Source organism: Ovis canadensis, chromosome 4 (genome assembly GCF_042477335.2).
Source record: "Ovis canadensis isolate MfBH-ARS-UI-01 breed Bighorn chromosome 4, ARS-UI_OviCan_v2, whole genome shotgun sequence".
NCBI classification, from domain to species: domain Eukaryota; kingdom Metazoa; phylum Chordata; class Mammalia; order Artiodactyla; family Bovidae; genus Ovis; species Ovis canadensis.
The window spans coordinates 55,765,087-55,787,374 of record NC_091248.1 but is presented as its reverse complement, the minus strand read 5'-3'; the positions used below and the strand labels follow the sequence as shown (position 1 = coordinate 55,787,374).

Here is a 22,288-nt window from a genome sequence, read left to right as displayed (position 1 = left end):
TTTTTTATTGTTTTTTTCATAGAATTCCTTGGTGTGTCTGAGCATTCAGGGTGATGTCAAACTCATTTCTCCTCTTACAGAATGTTTGATGTGGGAGGACAGAGATCTGAGCGGAAGAAATGGATTCATTGCTTTGAAGGAGTGACCGCCATCATCTTCTGTGTGGCGCTGAGTGACTACGACCTGGTTCTAGCTGAAGATGAAGAAATGGCAAGTAGAACCTCTTTTAAAGATTGAACATGGAATAGGAAGAGTTGGAGTTGTTGCCAAGAATTTTTCTAAGAAAACGTCTTGAGAAATTCTTGCTAATCCCTGAATAATGTGAAAGTTCAGGCACTTTTCTCTAACTTTTCTATTTAGTACATTTCCCTCTTAGTATGCAAAGAAGCATACTTTTTATGATGGATCCTCATAAAAAGGAGAAGGCAAAGAGTTCAACTCTCGATGCTTAACTAGGCATTTCTGAGATCTGGTATCTACATACTGAATAAAAATAAAGTTAGCGCCATTATAGTCCAAGGCTTATATTTCTTTCTTCTTCCAGCTTAGTAATCCCTGGGCTGTATTATACTATATTATACTTCGCGGCTGTCATGTAATTGGCACATGTGTTTCAATGTACCATTAATCTGGGGGAAATATTTTTAAATATAAGAGCTATAAATGTTTCTTTTTTTTTAAGATAAGGTATATACAGTTACCATTCAGTAGGTGTAACATACAGCATTCATTTCTGTCCTTCTGGTGCACTATAATATATCAGTGCCCTTTTTGAAACCACAAATACCAGAAGGGCAGGAAACAAGAATTGGAGGTTTCCTTCCTTCATACACTATTATATAGGGTATTGGTCTAATTGTATTCAGCTTTTTCAGTTTATTAATCTTTAAAAACCTCTACTTACCTTTTAATGGAAACTTCAGTTCACTCTGTAATGATGAGGTCTCCTCCGAGATGTCTGCACTTGCCATTTCTAGATCACAAGCTCCTGCAGTACAGTGACACACCGCGGGCACTCAGCGAGTGCTGGATGGATGCAAAAGCGTGATGAGAGATGCAGATATTCATCTTGCCTAAAATCGTCACGTGTGCTTGTTCTTAAATGGTAGAAGTGCATTTTTGTGATAGGTTATCTATTTTTCGGCTGACTAAGCTCTATTGTACTGCCACACTTTTTTTACCAGACACTCATTATTTTTTAAAAGTAATATTTCTCAGAATCTTTGCCCTTATGACACAGGCTGTTTTCTATTACAGAACCGAATGCATGAAAGCATGAAGTTATTCGACAGCATATGTAACAACAAATGGTTTACAGATACATCTATTATACTTTTTCTGAACAAGAAGGATCTCTTTGAAGAAAAAATCAAGAAGAGCCCTCTCACTATATGCTATCCAGAATATGCAGGTATTTTACTTTCTCTGTCAACTCGTAGATTTCTAAGTGAAAGTTCCCCTAAGCCAAGATTTCAGTTGTTGATTTGAATCTCTTGGCTTCGTAGTTCTTAACCTCTAAGCAAAATTATTTAGCAAACTGCATTCAAGGCCAGCTTGCTTGGGCTAGCTCCTTGAGGTGTGGAGGATTAAAAATAACATTCGTTTTATGGAAAAGCTGTTAGATAATTTTCTATGGTGACCCTGAGTCTTTGCAAACATAAGATACTGATTTGTTCATGCAGTTAACAGATCTTAGGTATTGTGTGATGCACAATAAATAAGACGTGTCTCTGTTCACTGACTAATCTCTAAGACAGAGATACTCCTAAGGAAACAGATAATACAACAACAGTGCAGCATGTGGCTACAGAGGAAAATGAACAGTAATTGTAAGGGGGGAAAGATGAGAAAGGAGTCTGAGGTAGCTAACTGCTCAGGGGAATGGGGGAAGGGTTCACAAGAAATCCAGCCTTTGGTAATGAGACCTTAAAGCTACTTCAATTTTACTGCTGTGGAAAATGGTCTGCTTTGAGAAGAGGAAAGCTGAGTTGCAGTCCTGGCTTCCCCATAATTTGCTCTTTGATCTTGAATGAGGCAGTTAATTTCCCTGTCTCAGTACTCCATCTGTGAAATCAAAAGTTAGGCAAGAACACTGCTTTAGTTCTTTGGAACACTTCCCTGGCTTCTACTGGAAGTGGGCACAAGGAACACAGATATTCCACCCCTCGCTCCCCAGGTCCCCTCCACAAAGAGTCGAACGTGATAGAAAAAAACAACCCTTGCTCCATCCTATTTTAAGAATTTTTTTCTTATAAACAAAATTTTAGTTTTGTATTGAGTAAATGATACAAATATTTACTGCCTTTCCATGGGCAGTGTTAAAACAACTGTGTGCTATGGATGCCTTTATATCCCACTAACACAGGTGAGAGCACTGGGAGGAATGAAGCAAGAGAGTCCCAAACCAGATCCAAGTCTGCTGCACCTGCTGCGTCCAGAACATGAACAGTCAGAATACATTTAATTACATTCTCACTGGAGGCAAAGCAGAGGGTTCTTCAGTCAGTGTGACCCTACTGCCCTTTACTACAGCCCTCTTTGTAAATCACAGAGGTATCAGTTCAGTTCAGTTGCTTAGTCACGTCCGACTCTGCACCCATGGACTGCAGCATGCCAAGCCTCCCTGTCCATCACCAACTCCTGGATTTTACTCAAACTCATGTCCATTGAGTCGGTGAAGGCATCCAACCACCATTAGGGTCTTTTCAAATGAGTCAGTTCTTTGCATCAGGTGGCCAAAGTATGGGAGCTTCAGCTTCAACATCAGTCCTTCCAGTGCATATTCAGGACTGATTTCCTTTAGGATGGACTTAGTTGGATCTTCTTGTAGTCCAGAGGACTCTCAAGAGTCTTCTCCGACACCACAGTTCAAAAGCATCAATTCTTCGGCACTCAGCTTTCTTTAGAGTCCAACTTTCACATCCATACACGAGTACTGGAAAAACCACAGCCTTGACTAGATGGACCTTTGTTGGCAAAGTAATGTCTCTGCTTTTTAATATGCTGTGTAGGTTGGTCATAGCTTTTCTTCCAATGAGTAAGTGTCTTTTAATTTCATGGTTGCAGTCACCATCTGCAGTGATTTTGGAGCCAAAAAAAAATAAAGTCAGCCACTGTTTCCCCATGTATTTGCCATGAAGTGATGGGACCAAATGCAATGATCTTAGTTTTCTGAATGTAGAGCTTTAAGCCAACTTTTTCACTCTCCTTTTTCACTTTGATCAAGAGGCTCTTTAGTTCTTCACTTTCTACCATAAGGGTATTGTCATCTGCATATCTGAGGTTATTGATATTTCTCCTGGCAATCTTGATTCCAGCTTGTGCTTTTTCCAGCCCAGTGTTTCTCATGATGTACTCTGCATATAAGTTAAATAAGCAGGGTGACAATATACAGCCTTGACTTAGTCCTTTTCCTATTTGGAACCTGTCTGTTGTTCCATGTCCAGTTCTAACTGTTGCTTCCTGACCTGCATACAGATTTCTCAAGAGGCAGGGTAGCCTTTCCCTTCTCCAGGGAATCTTCCCAACCCAGGGATTGAACCCCAGTATTCCCACATTGCAGGTGAATTCTTTACCAGCTAAGCCACAAGGAAAGCCCACAGAGTTATACCTCAATTCAAACTAATTTCACAGAGTTAACTTGTTTTTAGTTTAATTTTTGAAAGTCTTAGTATCCTAAGTCACCTTACTCAAATATTTTTAGTGCTTTATTGGGGATAGAATTATTAATAGTTCTGATTCCAAGATTGAAGATACCTAGAATCAAGGCAGTTCAGTTTTGCCTTTACTTTAAAGTCATATTCATTTTCTGTAGTGAAGTAAAGGCTTTTCTGCTGGCTCAGCAGTAAAGAATCTGCGTGCAAATTCAGGAGATGTGGGTTTGATCCCTGGGTTGGGAAGATCACCTGGAGAAAAAAGTGGCAACCCACTCCAGTATTCTCGCCTGGGAAATCCCATGGACAGAGGAGCTGGCAGAATACAGTCCATGGGGTTGGGAGAGTCAGACACAACTTACGGACTAAACAACAACAACATTGTAAAGTAGCCCTTTTGTCAGAGGACCCAAGTAAAAAAGTAAAAGTGTTAGTCACTCAGCTGTGTCTCTTTCACGATCCCATGGACTATAGCCCACCAGGCTTCTCTGTGCATGGGATTCTCCAGACAAGAATACTGGACAGCTTCCTGACCCAGAGGATGAACCAGGTCTTCTGCATCACAGGCAGATTCTTTACTGTCTTAGCTACCAGGGAAAGTCCCAGAGAACCCAAATCACTCCTCAAATATTACATACCTGCAGAGATTTTAGAGCCACCAAGAACATACTTGTGAGCTCTTTTTTTTTTTTTTTGGCCAGGCCAGGTATACATTTTTTTAAAGTTAGTAATAATCACTGATCTAAGATTCTTTTAGCAAAGAGTATTATAGAATTCTTGATTCACCTGATTCAGATTCTCTGATGCACCTTCAATTCTTAATTCCTTCCTGTTCTATACTGTTTGCTATAGATGACATGTAGCCTGCAAGCTCCTCACTTGGTTTATCTCCTACCTCCCTCTGCTCCTGTCTTCTCTTTTTATCTGTATGTTGGCATTTCACCAAATTCTGTCTGCAGTCTTATAATCTTCCAGCATTCTATTCTTTCATAGGCATATTTATTCTCAGCATGATACATTCTGTTGTCAACTCTAATTTCTCTGTGGAGACTCAGGCTTGCATTTCCAACTGCTTGCTGAGCATATCTGTGTTTTTTAGCACCTGAGACTCAAATTGAACTCACGCTATTTTTTTTTTCCAAATCACCTTTATCTCCTTTTGAATTGTATCACCAGCCTCCCATTCTCCAGTCTTGAGCCAGGCTATATCATCTGTAATAAACCTTTAGTCAAGACAGTTCTATTACGTTAGAAACTAATGTCATCTTCCACCACTCCTTCCCTCAGTCAGTCATTCTTTACCAAAACTTAAAATCAGGTTTAATACTGTACTTACTAGTTCATTCATGTATCTTGTAGTTCTGGAGATTAAGTAATGTAACTAGTTACCTGGAATATATGCAGCAGATTGAGGAATGCACACAGGGCAAGCTGTTTTCTCAAAACATATTTTTAAATTAGAGGTTGCATTAGCTTCTGTGAGTCAACAGGACATTATTTATTCCTTTATATTTCAGTGTACCAACCTGATTATGATTTAATAAACTAAAATTTAATTTGTAGAGTATATGGCTATCTGCTATTGACTTGAGATAAAACGTAAACTTATTTTGACAACCTAGAGAAAATTTCCTAGAAACAATCAACCAAGTTTGAATCATTAAGAAATAGAAAATCTGAATAGACTGATTAGTAAAGAGTTCAATCAGTAATCAAAAACCTCCCAGTAAACAAAAGTTCATAACCTGATGGCCTTACTGGTGAATTCTGCCAAACACTCTGAGAAGCACTGCTAGTAATTCTTCTCTAACTCTTCCATCACTTATTTTACCAGGCCAGCGTTAACCTGTCACCTAAACCAGGCAAATATGTCACAAGAAAATTTAGTTCAGTCGCTCAGTCATGTCCGACTCTTCGCGACCCCATGTACCACAGCACACCAGGCCTCCTTGTCCATCACCAACTCCCGGACTCTGCTCAGACTCACCTCCATTGAGTGATGCCATCCAACCATGTCATCCCCTTCTCCTCCTGCCTTCAATCTCTCCCAGTTATATCAGGGCCTTTTCCAGTGAGTCAGCTCTTAACATCAGGTGGCCAAGGTATTGGAGCTTCAGCTTCAACATCAGTCCTTCCAATGAACACCCAGGACTGGTCTCCTTTAGGATGGACTGTTTGGATCTCCTTGCAGTCCAAGGGACTCTCAAGAGTCTTCTCCAACACCACAGTTCAAAAGCAACAATACTTCAGTGCTCAGTTTTCTTTACAATCCAACTCTCACATCCATACATGACTACTGGAAAAACCATAGCCTTGAATAGCTGGACCTTTGTTGACAAAGTAATGTCTCTGCTTTTTAACATGCTGTCTAGGTTGGTCATAACTTTCCTTCCAAGGATTAAGCGTCTTTTAATTTCATGGCTGCAGTCACCATCTGCAGTGATTTTGGAGCCCCCCAAAATAAAGTCAGGCACTGTTTCCACTGTTTCTCCCATCTATTTGCCATGAAGTGATGGGACCAGATGCCATAATCTTTGTTTTTTGAATGTTGAACTTTAAGCCAACTTTTTCACTTTCCTCTTTCACTTTCATCAAGAGGCTCTTTAGTTCTTCTTTACTTTCTGCCATAAGGGTGGTGTCATCTGCACATCTGAGGTTATTGTTATTTCTCCCAGCAATCTTGATTCCAGCTTGTGCTTCTTCCAGCCCAGCGTTTCTCATGATGTACTCTGCATAAAACTTCAATAAGCAGGGTGACAATATACAGCCTTGACTTAGTCCTTTTCCTATTTGGAACCAGTCTGTTGTTTCATGTCCAGTTCTAACTGTTGCTTCCTGACCTGCATACAGATTTCTCATGAGGTAGGTCAGGTGGTCTGGTATTCCATGCCCGATTAGAAGAATACTGTTAGAACGGTCCATGCTACCTACAGTTGTCTAAAAGACTCAGTGTAATCCATATCAAAATTCTAATTGCAGTTTTCACAGGAAGAATAAATAATCCTAATAATTTTAAGTCATAAAAGATTCCAAAAACTAAAGCAGTCTTTAAAAGGAACAACAAAGGTGGAAGCACCGTGCTCCCTGGTTTCCAACAGCTAGAGTAATCAAAACAAGTGTGGTGTTGGCATTGAAAACAGAACTGAGGAACAGAATAGAGAGCCCAGAAGTAAACCATGCATACATGATCAAGTAATTTATGACAGAGGACTCAAGAATACACAATGGGGAAAGAGCAGTCTCTTTAATAAATGTTAGGAAAACTGGACAGCCACATGCTAAGAATGAAACTGGACTGCTCTCTCTGCTATACACAAAAATAAACCCAAATAAAGATCTGAGTGTTCAAGAAATGATAGAACTCCTAGAAGAAAACATAGGCAGTAAGCTGGACATCAGTCTTGACTGTAAACTTTTAGGTTTGACACCAAAAGCAAAAATAGACAAGTGGGACTACATCAACCTAAAAAGCTTCTGCATGGCAAAGGATATCATCAACAAAATAAAACTGCAGCCAAAGGAATGGGAGAAAATATTTGCAAACCATTTATCTGCTTAGGGGTTAACATTCAAAATGTCCTTTATTGAGCCCATCTTTGCATGAAATAGTCCCTTGGTATCTCTAATTTTCTTGAAGAGATCTCTAGTCTTTCCCATCCTGTTGTTTTCCTCTGTTTCTTTGCACTGATCACTGAGGAGGGCTTTCTTATCTCCTTGCTGTTCTTTGGAACTCTGCATTCAAATGGTATATCTTTCCTTTTCTCCTTTGCTTTTCGCTTCTCTTCTTTTCACAGCTATTTGTAAGGCCTTCTCAGACAGCCATTTTTCTTTTTTGCATTTGCTTTTCATGGGGGTGGTTTTGATCACTGACTCCTGTACATTATCACGAACCTCTGTCCATACTTAATCAGGCACTCTGTCTATCAGATCTAGTCCCTTAAATCTCTCTCTCACATTCACTGTATAATCGTAAGGGATTTGATTTAGGTCATACCTGAATGTTCTAGTGGTTTCCCTACTTTCTTCAGTTTAAGTCTGAATGTGGCAATAAGGAATTCATGATCTGAACCACAGTTAGCTCCTGGTCTTGTTTTTGCTGACTGTATAGAGTTTCTCTATCTTTGGCTGCAAAGAATATAATCAGTCTGATTTCGGTGTTGACCATCTGGTGATGTCCATGAGTACAGTCTTCTCTTGTGTTGTTGGAAGAGGGTGTTTGCTATGACCAGTGCATTTTCTTGGCAAAACTCTATTAGTCTTTGCCCTGCTTCATTCCGCATTCTAAGGCCAAATTTGCCTGTTACTCCAGGTGTTTCTTGACTTCCTACTTTTGCATTCCAGTCCCCTATAATGAAAAGGACATCTTTGGGTGTTAGTTCCAAAAGGTCTTGTAGATCTTCATAGAACTGTTCAGCTTCTTCAGCATTACTGGTCGGGGCATATTGCATTACTGTGATATTGAACGGTTTGCCTTGGAAACGAACAGAGATCATTCTGTCATTTTTGAGATTGCATCCAAGTACTGCATTTCGGACTCTTTTGTTAACTATGATGGCTACTCCATTTCTTCTAAGGGATTCTTGCCCGCAGTAGTAGATATAGTGGTCATCTGAGTTAAATTCACCCATTACAGTCCATTTTAGTTCACTGATTCCTAAAATGTTGACGTTTAGTTGTGCCATTTCCTGTTTGACCACTTCCAGTTTGCCTTGATTCATGGACCTGACATTCCACGTTCCTATGCAGTATTGCTCTTTACAGCATTAATCTTGCTTACATCACCAGCCAAAGTACAACTGAGTGTTGTTTTTGCTTTGACTCTGTTGTCTTCATTCTTTCTGGAGTTATTTCTCTGCTGATCTCCAGTAGCATATTGGGCACCTACCGACCTGGGGAGTTCATCTTTCAGTGTCCTATCTTTCTGCCTTTTCATACTGTTCATGGGGTTCTCAAGGCAAGAATACTGAAGTGGTTTGCCATTCCCTTCTCCAGTGGACCACATTCTGTCAGACCTCTCCACCATGACCTGTTTGTCTTGGGTGGCCCTACACGGCATGGTTCATAGTTTCATTGAGTTAGACAAGGCTCTGGTCCATTTGATTAGAGTGGTTAATTTTCTGTGATTGTGGTTTTCAGTCTGTCTGTTCTCTGATGGAGATGGATAAGAGGCTTATGGAAGCTTCATGATGGGAGAGACTGACTGAGGGGGAAACTGGGTCTTGTTCTGATGGGCGGGGCCATGCTCAGTAAATCTTTAATCCAATTTTCTATTGATGCCTGGTACTGTGTTCCCTCCCTGCTATTTACCTGGGGCCAAACTATGGTGGAGGCAGTGAAGATAATGACAACCTCCTTTAAAAGGTCCCATGCATGCACTGCTGCACTCAGTGTCCCCAACTCTGCAGCAGGCCACTGCCGACCCATGCCTCTGCTGGAGATTCCTGGACACTCGCAGGCAAGCCTGGGCCAGTCTCCTGTGGGGTCACTGCTCCTTTCTCCTGGGTGCTGGTGCACAAGGTTCTGTTTGTGCCCTCCCAAGAGTCTGTCTCCCAGTCCTGTGTAAGTTCTGGCGGTGCGGTTATTGGTGACCTCTCCAGGAGGGCTTATGCCAACCCAAGTCTGCTGCACCCAGAGCCCCTGCCCCTGTGACAGTCCACTGCTGACGGTACCTCCACAGGAGATGCTCGAACACAGTTCTGTTTCAGTCTCTGTGGGGTCCTTGGGTCCTGGTGTCCACACGGTTTGAGCCCTCTTAGCATCTCCGGTGGGAATGGGGTTTAATTCTAAATGCGAACTCACTCCTCCTACCATCTTGCTGGGTCTTCTACTTTGCCCTTGGTCATGAGATATCCTCACAGCCTCTCGCCACTCCAGCGCCGCACAGCCATTTCTGTAGCGCAGTGTGCTCATTTCTATAAAGGACAGAAGTGGTATGGACCTAACAGAAGCAGAAGATATTAAGAAGGGATGGCAAAAGTACACAAAAGAACTGTACAAAAAAGATCTTCATGACCCAGACAATCACGATGGTGTGGTCACTCACCTAGAGCCAGACATCCTGGAATGTGAAGTCACATGAACAAAGGCATCACTGTGAACAAGGCCAGTGGACGTGACAGTCTTCGGTCATCTGATGAAAGTGGCGGTCATTCTGTCATTCACTTTTTTGTAACCTCATAGCCATATACCACATTGTAGACCACTATACAGTTTTTGAATAAAAAACTGAGAGAGAAATGCTAGTTAATGTATTGAATATATATAGGAAGTTGAATAAAAATGGCTTCCTTTGTGGCTCAGACAGTAAAGAATCTGCCTGCAATGTGGGAAACCTGGGTTCGATCCCTGGGATGGGAAAATCCCCTAGAGAAGGAAATGGCAACCCACTCCAGTATTTTTTCCTGGAGAATTCCATGAACAGAGAGGAGCCTGGCAGGCTACAGTCCATGGAGTCACAAGGAGTTGGACAAGACTGAGCAACTAACACAACACTTTGAATAAAAATATACCAGTCAGTACTCAGTCAGCATTTCTTGATCAGCCACTATAGGCTAGAAGTGTTATAGGAAGCCACATCAGACATTTGTGTAAGTTGTTTCCATGTTAGGATGTAGAGTGTAAGGGGTAAAAGCAAAAAGAGGCTCTGACACTTGGAGATTGAGGCAGGAACAAAGATCATGGGGTACATGGAATACCATGCTTTTTTTTTTTTTTTTTTTTTCTTTAAGGGTAACTTATAGTCATTAAAGGGTGATTAACAGTGAGTATTTTTCACTTAAAGTTTATCTTATTCTCAAATGGCAAAGACAATTATGATGGAATCTACATATTTTATACCTGTGAAACCTATTTCTGTAGTTTAAGGTCCATGTTGCTTACGTTTCTTTCCATTTCCCTTCTCAGGCTCAAACACATATGAAGAGGCAGCTGCATATATTCAGTGTCAGTTTGAAGACCTCAATAAGAGAAAGGACACAAAGGAAATATACACCCACTTCACATGTGCCACAGATACCAAGAACGTGCAGTTTGTCTTTGATGCCGTAACAGATGTCATCATAAAAAACAATCTAAAAGATTGTGGTCTCTTCTGAGTTTTGGCAGTAAATGGTAAAATGCATTTTCAAACCAAATGAGTACTTACATGTGGATCTCTCTAGACTAGAGTCTTGCAGCAACACAGAATGTAGTATATGGCAAGTGCATCTGGGACCTGACCAAAGCTGTTCTATTTGTTTTTTTAAACTGAAAGTAATGGAAGGACCTTTCTTAAATGTGAGAGGTGGTCCTGCAGTGTGAAACTAAGGGCAGTGTTAAAGCTGGGCTCTAGTGTACTGATAGACTTCTACATACGTGTAAATATGCAAATGTATGTATACATGTATTTATGACTTTAGTTTTCCACATTACTTTTAGGTATTTAGTAAGTGGCAACTTATAATTTTAGCGTGATGGCTTTGGAAATAACAGAAATATTAAGTACTTTGTACTGAATGACAGACTATTGTCATGTTTGCCAGTTCTAAACAGCTTTATTTATGTTCCTGTCCTATAAATTTTTAAGTACGATGATTAATATTAGGACACATTGCAGCTCTTGTCTTGATTATATGTAGTATACTTGTAATCATAAATGTTATTTGTACAAACACTGCACAGACTATTTTAATAACATGATTCGTTCTTTAAATTTATGTGTTTTTTTGAAATGTTCTTGAAGATGACTATACCTGCCTTTGGATCAGTTAAACATTGTACGCGTTTCAGTTTTTCTTTGAAGGGTGCATGCTAATCTGGTTCTACGTTAGATTTGGTTTAAAAACTGTAAAATTGCAGGTTTCTGAGGATATACGTATAGACTTATAAACAGTTAATTTTTATTCAGTTGGTTTGTTTTCACTTTGAATTTTAATATTTGGATGGTATTCATGCATTGCCTTAAAGGTGATGCCAAGTTAATTTTTATAAACTTCAAATAACTACATTTTTATTTATAACTCAGTTTAGGTGGGTGCAAGAGCATTTTTGTGGGTAAAAAATAAGTCAGCATAATGAATTTTGAGACATTCATTTGTGTATTTCCTTTGGGAAATCCTTTGTACGTACCATACATGACCGCTCCTTGTTCAGAAGGTAACAGGAAAGACCTCTGAAGATTCTGCTGCTGATAACATGCAAGCTTTAAATTCACATATGTAAGTAACTAGTTTCAGATTTAATTATCACATTATATTAAAATTACTTTTTTCCCTGAGATTATTCAAATTTCCTCCACTTGCTTGAGTTTGTATTATTACTTTAAACTGTGCTATTATCTCTGAGAATGAAATGGGCAATTACACTTAGGAAAATGAGTAATCGTATTTAATTAAGTCAGCAATTGTATGTATTCTCAAGTAAGTATTACATTTTCGCTAGATATTAAACTTTTGATAGTCACTGTTGTTTTAATTATTCACAGTATCTCTCTATGACCTTGTTTTCAGCAAAGTGAACAGCATTCCATACCCTACTTCTCTTTTTTTACTCGTCTTAAAAACATTTATGTAGTGTTTCAATAAGCTTTGTGGGTAAGTAGTTTCTAAATTTAGCTGTGTGTTATCATTTTGTTGAGGTCTATTTGTTGCCATGTGTGTGTTTGTGTGTGTGTAACCAGAAACTACATTTACATCTGTTTCATTTGGGGATTTTTCTTTTTTGTAATGTAAAGAAATTCAAAGTTATCAAAATTCTTTAAATAAATGTGTTAGTTTAGATTCTTTATGTGCCTTTCATGAAAGATATGTTTTCATTAATTTTATGGATGGAAGACCTGTTGTATTCATCTTATGAAGCTATGTGTGAAATTCAACTGTCCTGTGAATCGATTTGAATCATGAGAAATAACAGTTTAAAAAGCCACAAAGAAGCACATATTGGTGACCACCATTGATGAATTCCTGAACTTTATTCTGTGTAATTGTGTTACTAATAAAATCTAATAAATTCGAATTTTTAAAATTTTACAAACCTCTTGGCTAAATACATGTTTTTGTATTAGCACTTATCAGTCTATAGTTCATTTCTTCTTTACCTTTGTGTTTGCAATTTCATCTGTTCCCAAAGCTTGAGTTTTTCCTGCCCTAAATTTTCTCACAAGATGTGGTGCCACATTTGGAATTTCCTGCTCCAACTCAGTACGCCCAAACCAAATTCATCATCATCTTCCCCGTCAACCAGTTCTCACCCTCTGTCCTGGCCACTGAACCGCTGTTCACGGAATCCCTCAGCCCTCATCTCCATCTCTGATAAGCCGCTATTTGCATACAGGTCTCCTTCCCAGTGCCTTACATGTGGTTTTTGTCTTATTTCTCTTTCCCATTCCCACTACCATCTACTGAATTCAGGTCTTTGTTTAACTTCCAATTAAAGTGGATTATTAATTAAATTCCCCACTTGCTTCCAGTTTCTCCTTTCTTCAGTGCAGGTTACTTATCCTAATCTAGAACTGCGCCTGTGTTCCTTTCTGTGCATTCGCTCTTTGTCAGTAAAATGAAATCTACTTAGCCTTCCATTCATGCTCTTCATCATATGAGCCCACTTCACTACGTCCCCTCCCCCTGCCACCTTCCACACATTCTAACAGCGCTTTGTGCATAGCCCGGGCTTTCCTTCAAGCACTATACTACATACTGCCTGCAAATGCTTAAAACAATGCCTGGGACACAGGAAGTGTTCCTTTATGTCTATTAATGTTATTGTTATTTATTAGCACTATTTTTGGTGGTTTCTCTTTTTAGATCAACTGGCATCTTGTCTTCTATCTGCCCTACATGAAACTGCATGGTTCTCGTAGGGCTGCCAATCACAGTTCTCACCTCGCTGGCCAGAGGCTCAGTCTGATCAGCCCTCATCCCCCTCACTGGGAAGCAGCTCAGCTGAGCCAGTCATAGAGCCAGTTCTCATTTCTCAATTTCCTAAAGCTCTTCTGGCTGCTAAAGTCCCTTCATTTCATTTATTTCAGTATCCTTTTAAAAAATAACACTTTGTGTCATTCATTCAGGTTCAGACTTTTACCAAAAAAAAAAAAAACAACTGACTAAAATGCACAAGTTCTTACTAAATGCCAGCAGTAACTGTGAGATAGATTAAAAATGTCTCAGAGAGGTTAATCAACAACCAAGATCAACATTACATTTCAAACCTGTGACTTCTGGCTTCACATCAGTTTAATGCTACCTTATTTCCAGAAAATATCTTAAGTATTCTTTTAAGCACCCCCATTGTCACCTTCTGAGTTTATCTGAATCATATTTTTTAGACTAAAAATACATAAGATAGAAATTATGGAGCATGATGTGTCCTGCTTTGTACTAACTATACTAGAAAGCTATAGTAGAGCAGTGTTCTATTGGCATAAAAACGTGCACATAGATCTGAGAAAAAGAATAGAGAGCCTAAAAATAAACCCAGACATATATGGTCAATTTATGAGACAGAGCCAAGTATATACAACAGGGGAAGAACAGTATCTTCAATAAATGATGTTGAGAGAACTGGACACTATGCAAGAGAATGGAACTGGATCATTATCTTATACCACACAAAAATAAACCCAAAATAGATTAAGGGCCTGACTGGATTAAGACCTGAAACCATGAAACTCCCAGAAGACAGAGGCAGTAATAAGCTCCTCTGCACTGGTCTTGGTGATAATCTTTTGAGATTTGACAGAAAAAGTGGGACTACATTCAAACTAAGAAGCTGCTTCTGCACAGCAAAGAAATCCATCAACAAACTGAAACAGCAACCTGTGGGACGGGAGAAAAAACTGCAAATCATATCTTATAATCCAAATATAATCCAATAGTTAACATCCAAAATATACAACTCAAAAAAAACCCTGATTTTAAAATGGCCTGAGAATATACTTTTTTTTTTTTCCAAAAAAGACATGGATAGCCAATAGGTTCACAGTAAGTTGCCTAGCATTATTAAGTATCAGGGAATTACATAATCAAAATCACAGTGAGCTATCACTTCACTCTGTTAGGATGACTATTACCAAAAGAAATAACAAATGTTGTAAGGATGTGCTGAACCAGGAACCCTTTTACCCCGTTGGTCAGGATGTACACTGGGGCTGTCACTATGGATGAAGGTTCCCCAAGATATTAAAAGTGGAATGACTATATGATTCAGAAATTCTATTTCAGGGTATTTATCCAAAAAGAGAGTGAAAACACTGACTCAAAAAGACATGCACCCTCATTTTCACGGCAGCACTATTTACAATAGCCAAGATAGGGAAACAACCTGTGTCTATGCACAGATGATAAAGAAGATGCAACAGACACACAGACACACACGCATGATCACCAGCCATAAAACAAACAAGATCTTGCCATTTTTAACAGCATGGATGGACCCTGAGGAGGACATTATGCTAGATGAAGTAAGTCTGAGACTGCCAAATATGGGGTATCACCTATATGTACAATCAAGAAAATTCAGCTCATAGATGCAGAGAACAGATTGGTGCTTGCCAGAGGTGGTGTGTGCGTGTGGATGAAATGGGTGGAGAGAGTCAATAATAAAGAAATTCCAGCTATGAAATAAGTCGTGGGGATATAAGTATACCATGGTGAGTATAGTTAATAACAGTGTAGCATATTTGGGAGTTACAAAGAGTAAGTTTTTAAAGTTCTCATTGCAAGAAAAAAAAATGTAACTGTGTGGTGATGGATGTTTAACTAGACTTATTTTGACTATTTTGCCATATATATAAACTCATCCGGAGAAGGCAATGGCACCCCACTCCAGTACTCTTGCCTAGAAAATCCCATAGATGGAGGAGCCTGGAAGGCTGTAGTCCATGGGGTCGCTGAGAGTCGGACACGACTGAGCAACTTCACTTTCACTTTTCACTTTCCTGCATTGGAGAAGGAAATGGCAACCCACTCCAGTGTTCTTGCCTGGAGAATCCCAGGGACGGGGAAGCCTGCTGGGCTCCGTCTATGGGGTCACACAGAGTTGGACACGACTGAAGTGACTTAGCAGTAGCATAAACTCATTAGTGTACACATGAAATGTTATATGTCAAATATATCTCAAAAATGCATAAAAGCTTAAAAATATGTACACTTATATCTTGTATCAAAGCTATTTATGATAACACCCATTAGATGTGAAGATTCTTAAGGACACAATCAGTTACAGACATTTTTACGTCATTTATTGTTAGCAGACTTGCCCATGGTGCCTTGTGTGAAGGGATTTAATAATGTAATCTGCATTATAGATGTTAGCGTTGTCATTGCTCAGTGTGTTATTTTAGAGAAAAGTTGAAAGTGGTGGGGGTGGCCTAGGCACTGGTGTTACGTGAGTTCAAATCCTGGCTCTGGTTCTTATTGATTGGGTAAACTGGGGCAGGTTATTTAACTGTACTCGGTCTCCTTTTTATCTGGAAAAAAAAAAGGGATTAAATAATCAGGCCATTAAATTCACAATGCATGTTACACACTTAGAAGTGAGTCTGGCATGTGGTAAGCACTTGATAAGTTGTACTGCTACTTGACTATAAAGACTTTAATTTGGGGATGCCTTTAAAACCCTAATCAGTGCTTAAATAATAGTTGTTGATACTATTTTTGAATAAAATGTCTCAAAACAAGTATCATAGTTCATCTTTATAGATGAAACTTCCGAATGTCTCACATTGATGATGATATTGGAAAATGTCAGAAGAAAAAATATGCATTTCTTCATTTTCAGGACACTTCTGTTATTTTTATTCTTTATTATTACATTATTTAACCAAACATACGGACATTTATCTAATTTTAAGGTTTGGGGAATTTTCTCTTGTAATTGCTTCTGGAAACCTACATCTTAATGATTAAAAATGTCTTTGTATCAAGAGTTTTATGTTTTACTACTCCATTGGCCTGTTTCCTGGGCATTTCTCCCTTAACCAATAGCTGCTTTGCTTTGGTGTCTGTTGTGATGTGTTCTATTATTTACTTGTATTTTTCAGTTACTTTAAAAGTTATGAAACGCATTTCGTCAAGTCCAGAAACACCCAAATGTGCACAGGCAGGGATCTGTTGTAATCATGCAGGCCAGGGCTGAGGAGGCCTGACCCAGGACAGTTCTCTGCTGTATGTGCTTAGTCGCTCAGTCGTGTCTGCCTCTTTGTGACCCCATGGACTGCAGCCCACCATGCTCCTCTGTCCATGGGGATTCTCCAGGCAAGGGTACTGGAGTGAGTTGCCATGCCATCCCTCCAGGGAATCTTCCCAAACCAGGGATCAAAACCAGGTCTCCCACATTGCATGCAAATTCTTTACCACCTGTGTCACTAGGGAAGCCTGAGAATACTGGAGCGGATATCCTATCCCTGCCTACTACATTATAACTCTCGAGCACCATATACAAGTTCAAATATCTCTGACTGATTTACTGGCCATCTTCCTGGGGTTCCATACTGAATGGAAACATTGCCGTTGCCAAAGGATAGTTGTTCAGAGTAAGAATGCATTGTAAATGGTTACAAACTAGACACTAGTATTAGCAAACCATGCAGAGATGATAAAGCAGGTTTTAACTACTAAATACTACTTTAGAAAGTGAGAGTACCACTTTTAGCAAAAGAAGATACCATATCCTGAATTGCACAGTGCCTCACCGAAAACACATGGAGTAGGCCTCTTGACAACCTAAGAACCCAAAGAAAGAAATTCCTTTTCCAAGAGAGATGTACAATTTTGCATTTTTAACTTAATTGATACATTTGTACAATTTCTTTGTAAAACTAGTCTTACAAATAAGCCATTGTGAAGATTGGATATTACCTGGAATTTTCTGTTATGTCTTCTTGAATTTTCATTATTTTCTTTGAAAATAATTTCAGCTTTGATCCTTTCCTTACTTTTAAAAATAAAAAAAGAGTAAGGCCAAAGCTACTTCTAAACAATTCTGTCTTTAATTTTCATCAAATGAAATCAGTGGGTTGTGTTTCAAAAGGGTGGTATAGAAAAAGAGCCTAAACTCACCTCCTCCCAGACACACTGCATTTACAGCTACAGGTGAAACAACTGCTTCTGAAGAAAGACCAAAAACTAGCTGAGCGACTCCTCTGCACTGGGCAAATGAGGAAAGCCACATGGAAGCAGGTAAAAGACTGAACACAATCTCATCATAAAACCCACCGCCGGCACAGCAACTCAAAATCAGGAGAGAACTCAAAACTCCCACTTCTCCTTGGGGAGGAAAGAGTTTGAACCCCACTTTGGACACCCCAGCTCTTACGGCCTGCACCTAAGGGATGAGCACCCCAAACATTTGGCTTTGAAAGCTAGCAGGCTTACGTCCATGAGACTCTCAAGATTACAGCAAACAGAGCCACTTCTCAGAGAAATGGAGCCAGCCAGGCCAGGGACAAGCAAAGAGGCAGCCACCTGAAAAGCACACAGCTCTGTGAAAGAGGCTTACCTGTCTATCCCACAGCATGGGCCCGAGAGGCAGGCATCTAATATAACACATCGAGGGATTGGGGGCAGGAGGAGAAGGGAACAACCGAGGATGAGATGGCTGGATGGCATCACTGACTCGATGGACGCGAGTCTGAGTGAACTCCGGGAGTTGGTGATGGACAGGGAGGCCTGGCGTGCTGCGATTCATGGGGTCTCAAAGAGTCAGACATGACTGAGCGACTGAACTGAACTGAACTGAGGACCTGCTGAAAACTCTTCCAGGGACGGAGGACAGCAGGCCCCTCCACCTTGCTCCAGGTCACATGTATCTCCTGGAAAGGACTTTCACTCTCATCTGGTGCCCCAACTTCTGCAGCTGCTGCCCAAGGACACCTCTAGAAATCCTGGCTCTGGTGCCAGTGGGGCTGAAACTCACAGTCCCCATGGGACTGTCACCAACAGAAAGAGTTCTTAACAAACTCCAGCCCCAGGGCTTAGTGAGAGACAGGAGGCTGTGGTGCCCGGTCTTTCTGTGAAAGCGATGCATCAGCTCATCTTCACAGCTGCAGCCTGAGGGGCAGGCTGCTTATTAAACACACATCGAAGGGCCACCCCAGTTCTCTCCAGGGACGTCAGAGGCTGACACTGTCTTCTCGTTCTCCCTCTGCTGCACTCTTGAGTGACAGTACCCGCCAGAGGGGAGCTCTGTATCTATGTCTCGTGGCTCAGTTTTTCTCTGTCAACCAGAGGATATCCCTTCATCTGTCCCTGGTGGCCAGTGGGGCTTTCACTGATGAGTGTTATGGGACTGTAGCAAATGGAGAGACAGTTCTGAGCTGCTTACCGCCCCTGGGGAACAGTGCAGACGGTAGACTGAAGTACAGACACCCCGGTCTGTATGGGAAAAGAGGCCTATTTCCTTGTCCTGGAACTGCAGCTTAAGGGGTGGGCTTCTGACATGAAACAGGTCTAGAGGTCAACTGAGCTCTTCTCTGGGGAGTGTGGCCAGGGGGACACCATCTGTGTGCTCCCCCTTCCTTGCTCCAGGTTGCTAGTACCTTCTGGGAAGGGGCTCAGGCGCTCATCTGATGCCCTAATGTTTGCAACCACTGCCTAGAAGATGCCTCCAGATCACCTGGCTCCGATGCCAATAGGATTTATGCTTGTGATCCCATGGGACTATATGTATTTTTATACTTTAAAAGCTGTGGGCTCCTAGAACTAATAAGCAAATTCAGTAAAATTGCAGGATATAATTGTCAATATACAAAAATCTGGTGCCTATCACTAATAACAATCAGAAATTAACAATCCATTACAAATGCATCAAAATGAATAAAACCACCTAGGAATCAATTTAACCCAAAAAGGTATACACTAAAAACTATAAGACACTGATAAAAGACATTGAAGAACACACAAATAAATGGAAAGATATTCCGTGCTCATGAATTAGAATTAATATTGTTAAAATATCCATACAAGTCAATCTAAAGATTCAATACAATCCCTATCAAAATTCCAATGACATTTTTCATAGAAATAGAACAAACAATCCTAAATTTTATGTGGAACCACAAAAACCTCTGAAAGCTAAAGCTATATTGAGCAAGAACAAACCTAAAGGCACGCTCCCTGATTTCAAACTTTATCACAAAGTCATAGTAATCAAAAAAGTTATGATAGTGGCATAAAAACAGACATATATATCTGAGGAATAATAGAGTCCAGAAATAAATCCACATAGGCATGGTCAATTAATTTACCACAGAGGATCCCAGAACATACAGTGTTGAGAAAACTGGACAGCCACATGCAAAAGAATGAAACTGGACTGCTGTCTTACACCACACACAAGACTTAAATACAGACTGATTCAAGACTTGAATTTAATACTGAGGCCATAAAACTCTTAGAAGAGGAAAATAGGCAGTAAGCTACTTGACATCTGTCTTGGTGATGATTTTTAGATTCGATACCAAACACAAAACAAAAATAGACAAATGGAACTACACTAAACTAAAAAAAGATTCTGTAAGGCAAAAGAAACCTTCAACAACCTGAAAAGGCAACCTGTGGAAATATAGAAACATTTTTCAAGCCATATATCTGATAAGGGGAGAGGTTAATACCTAAATATGTAAAGACCAAATGTATAAAGAATTCATTACAACACATTAGCAAAAAATACAGTCTGAGTTAAAGATGGACAGAGAATCTGAACAGACATTTTTCAGAAGACATATAGATGAAAAACAGGTCCATCAAGGTCACTATCAGGGAAATGAAAATAAAGAACAGAATGAGCTATCATCTCATACCTGTTAGAATGGATTTTATAAAAAAGACAAGAAATCACGAGCACTGGTAAGGACATGGAGAAAAGGGAATCCTTGTGCACTATTGACAGAAATACAAATAAGTACAGCCACCATGGGAAATAGTATGGAGGTTTTTCAAGAATTAAACACCAAATGACCTAGAAATTCCACTCCCAGGAATATATCCTGAGGAAACAAAAGCACTGTGTGGAAGAGTTGTCTGTGCCTTCATATTCACAGCAGCGTTATTACAACAGCCAAGACGTGAAAGCAACCTAAGTGTCTGCTGATGGGTAAATGGATATGGAAAAGGCGGCATCATATACATGCATGTGTATCATGTATGAAACATCACATACACACACAATGGAAAATTATTCAGCCAAATAAAAGAAATCCTTCCATTTGCAACATGGATGGACCTTAAGGATATTATAATAGTGAAATATGTCAGACAAAACAATGACCGTATGATCCCACTATATACAGAACATAAAAACAACAACAAAAACCCAGCTCATCGGTACAGACAACAGACTGGCGCTTGCAGGGGCTGGGGAGTGGGAAGGTGGGGGAAACATGGGAAGGTGGTCAACAGGTACAAACTGCCAGTTACAAGAAAGGTCATGAGGATAATTTAATGTACAGCATGTAACTATAGTCAATAGCACTGTGTTGTATATTTGAAAGGTGCTAAGAAAATAAATTTTAAAACTTGGCATTACAAAAGAATGTTTGTAGCTATGTGTGGTGATGGACCTTAACTAGGCTTACTGAGGTGATCATTTTATAATGTACACAAATGCCAAATCATTAAGTTGTGCTCCTGAAATATGTCAATTATATCTCAATAAAAAGTAAATAGAATAAGGAATAGATGTGCGACATCTTTCCAGCTTTAAAATTCTATTTGTCTTTGAATAAAAATGTACTCAAGGGAAAAAAAAAATACTGAATTGTCAATTCTGTACCTTGTGGAATGTGGACCATCCCAGCACCAAATTCTTCTAGTGAAATTGTGCTGCACATTGTGCCTCATGCCAATAGAATATAATGTTTCTCTTTTTAAACATAAGTAATTTGTTGTCATAAGTGACCATTTCGCGTAGCAACCTACTTCATTTCAAGGCAATTAACTTTGAATAAGAGGATCTCTTGCAGGCTTGGGTATACATTTTACTCCATTCCTAAATTCCCTATTTTAGATTACCAACTAGTTTTAACTGTGTATGTGTTTCTTCAGAAAGAAACTCATCCTAATGTCTAATAATTAAAGAGTTCTTCTGGCTGAAGGTAGAGAGGAAAGAAAGCATGGAAGCAGTATAAGGCACCCTTTCTTCTCTCTGAGACTCCACCTCTGATCTCTTGCACCTAAAGCTTCTAAGTGCAGATTTAAAATAACATAGCTTTTTGTCTATTTTATTTATAACAGGCAGGGAACTATATTCAGTATCTTGTAATAACTTCGAATGGAAAAGAATTGAAAAAGAATATAGCAAGCTGGGTAAATAGATGTGTGTGTGTATAACTGAATCACTTTGTGGTACACTTAAAAGTAACACAACATTGTAAATCAATTATACTTCAAAAATATGCATATATGTATTTATATATAAGGAAAATCAACATAGTTCTAAATTGAGTCCTTCGAAAAGTTTTACTAACAGGATTCATTCAACACCATAAGCTCAGGATAATGTTCAAATATATTTCAGATAATCTGTCCCTTCTAATAGCACAACTATACATAGAAAATGCAAATGTACCACATTTCCTAGGTATCTACTATGCGCCAGAACTTCTCTCAGTGATTTACTAATTCCCAGTTAGTCATCAGAGCAGCCCTTCAATGCCACTGGTC

The 22,288-nt window shown here is 39.6% G+C and overlaps 1 protein-coding gene across 1 annotated transcript in view; it reads left to right on the top strand.

Moving 5' to 3' along the window:
* The window catches only part of GNAI1 (G protein subunit alpha i1), a 108,043-nt gene extending 95,381 nt beyond the window's left edge, over positions 1–12,662 (top strand). Inside the window, exons 7-9 of the mRNA XM_069587783.1 lie at positions 81–210; positions 1,258–1,411; positions 10,557–12,662. Of these exons, the coding sequence (XP_069443884.1) occupies positions 81–210; positions 1,258–1,411; positions 10,557–10,747 (475 nt within the window). The 3' untranslated portion in view covers positions 10,748–12,662. The remainder of the gene's footprint in view (positions 1–80; positions 211–1,257; positions 1,412–10,556) is intronic.
* Positions 12,663–22,288: the final 9,626 nt, after the last annotated feature.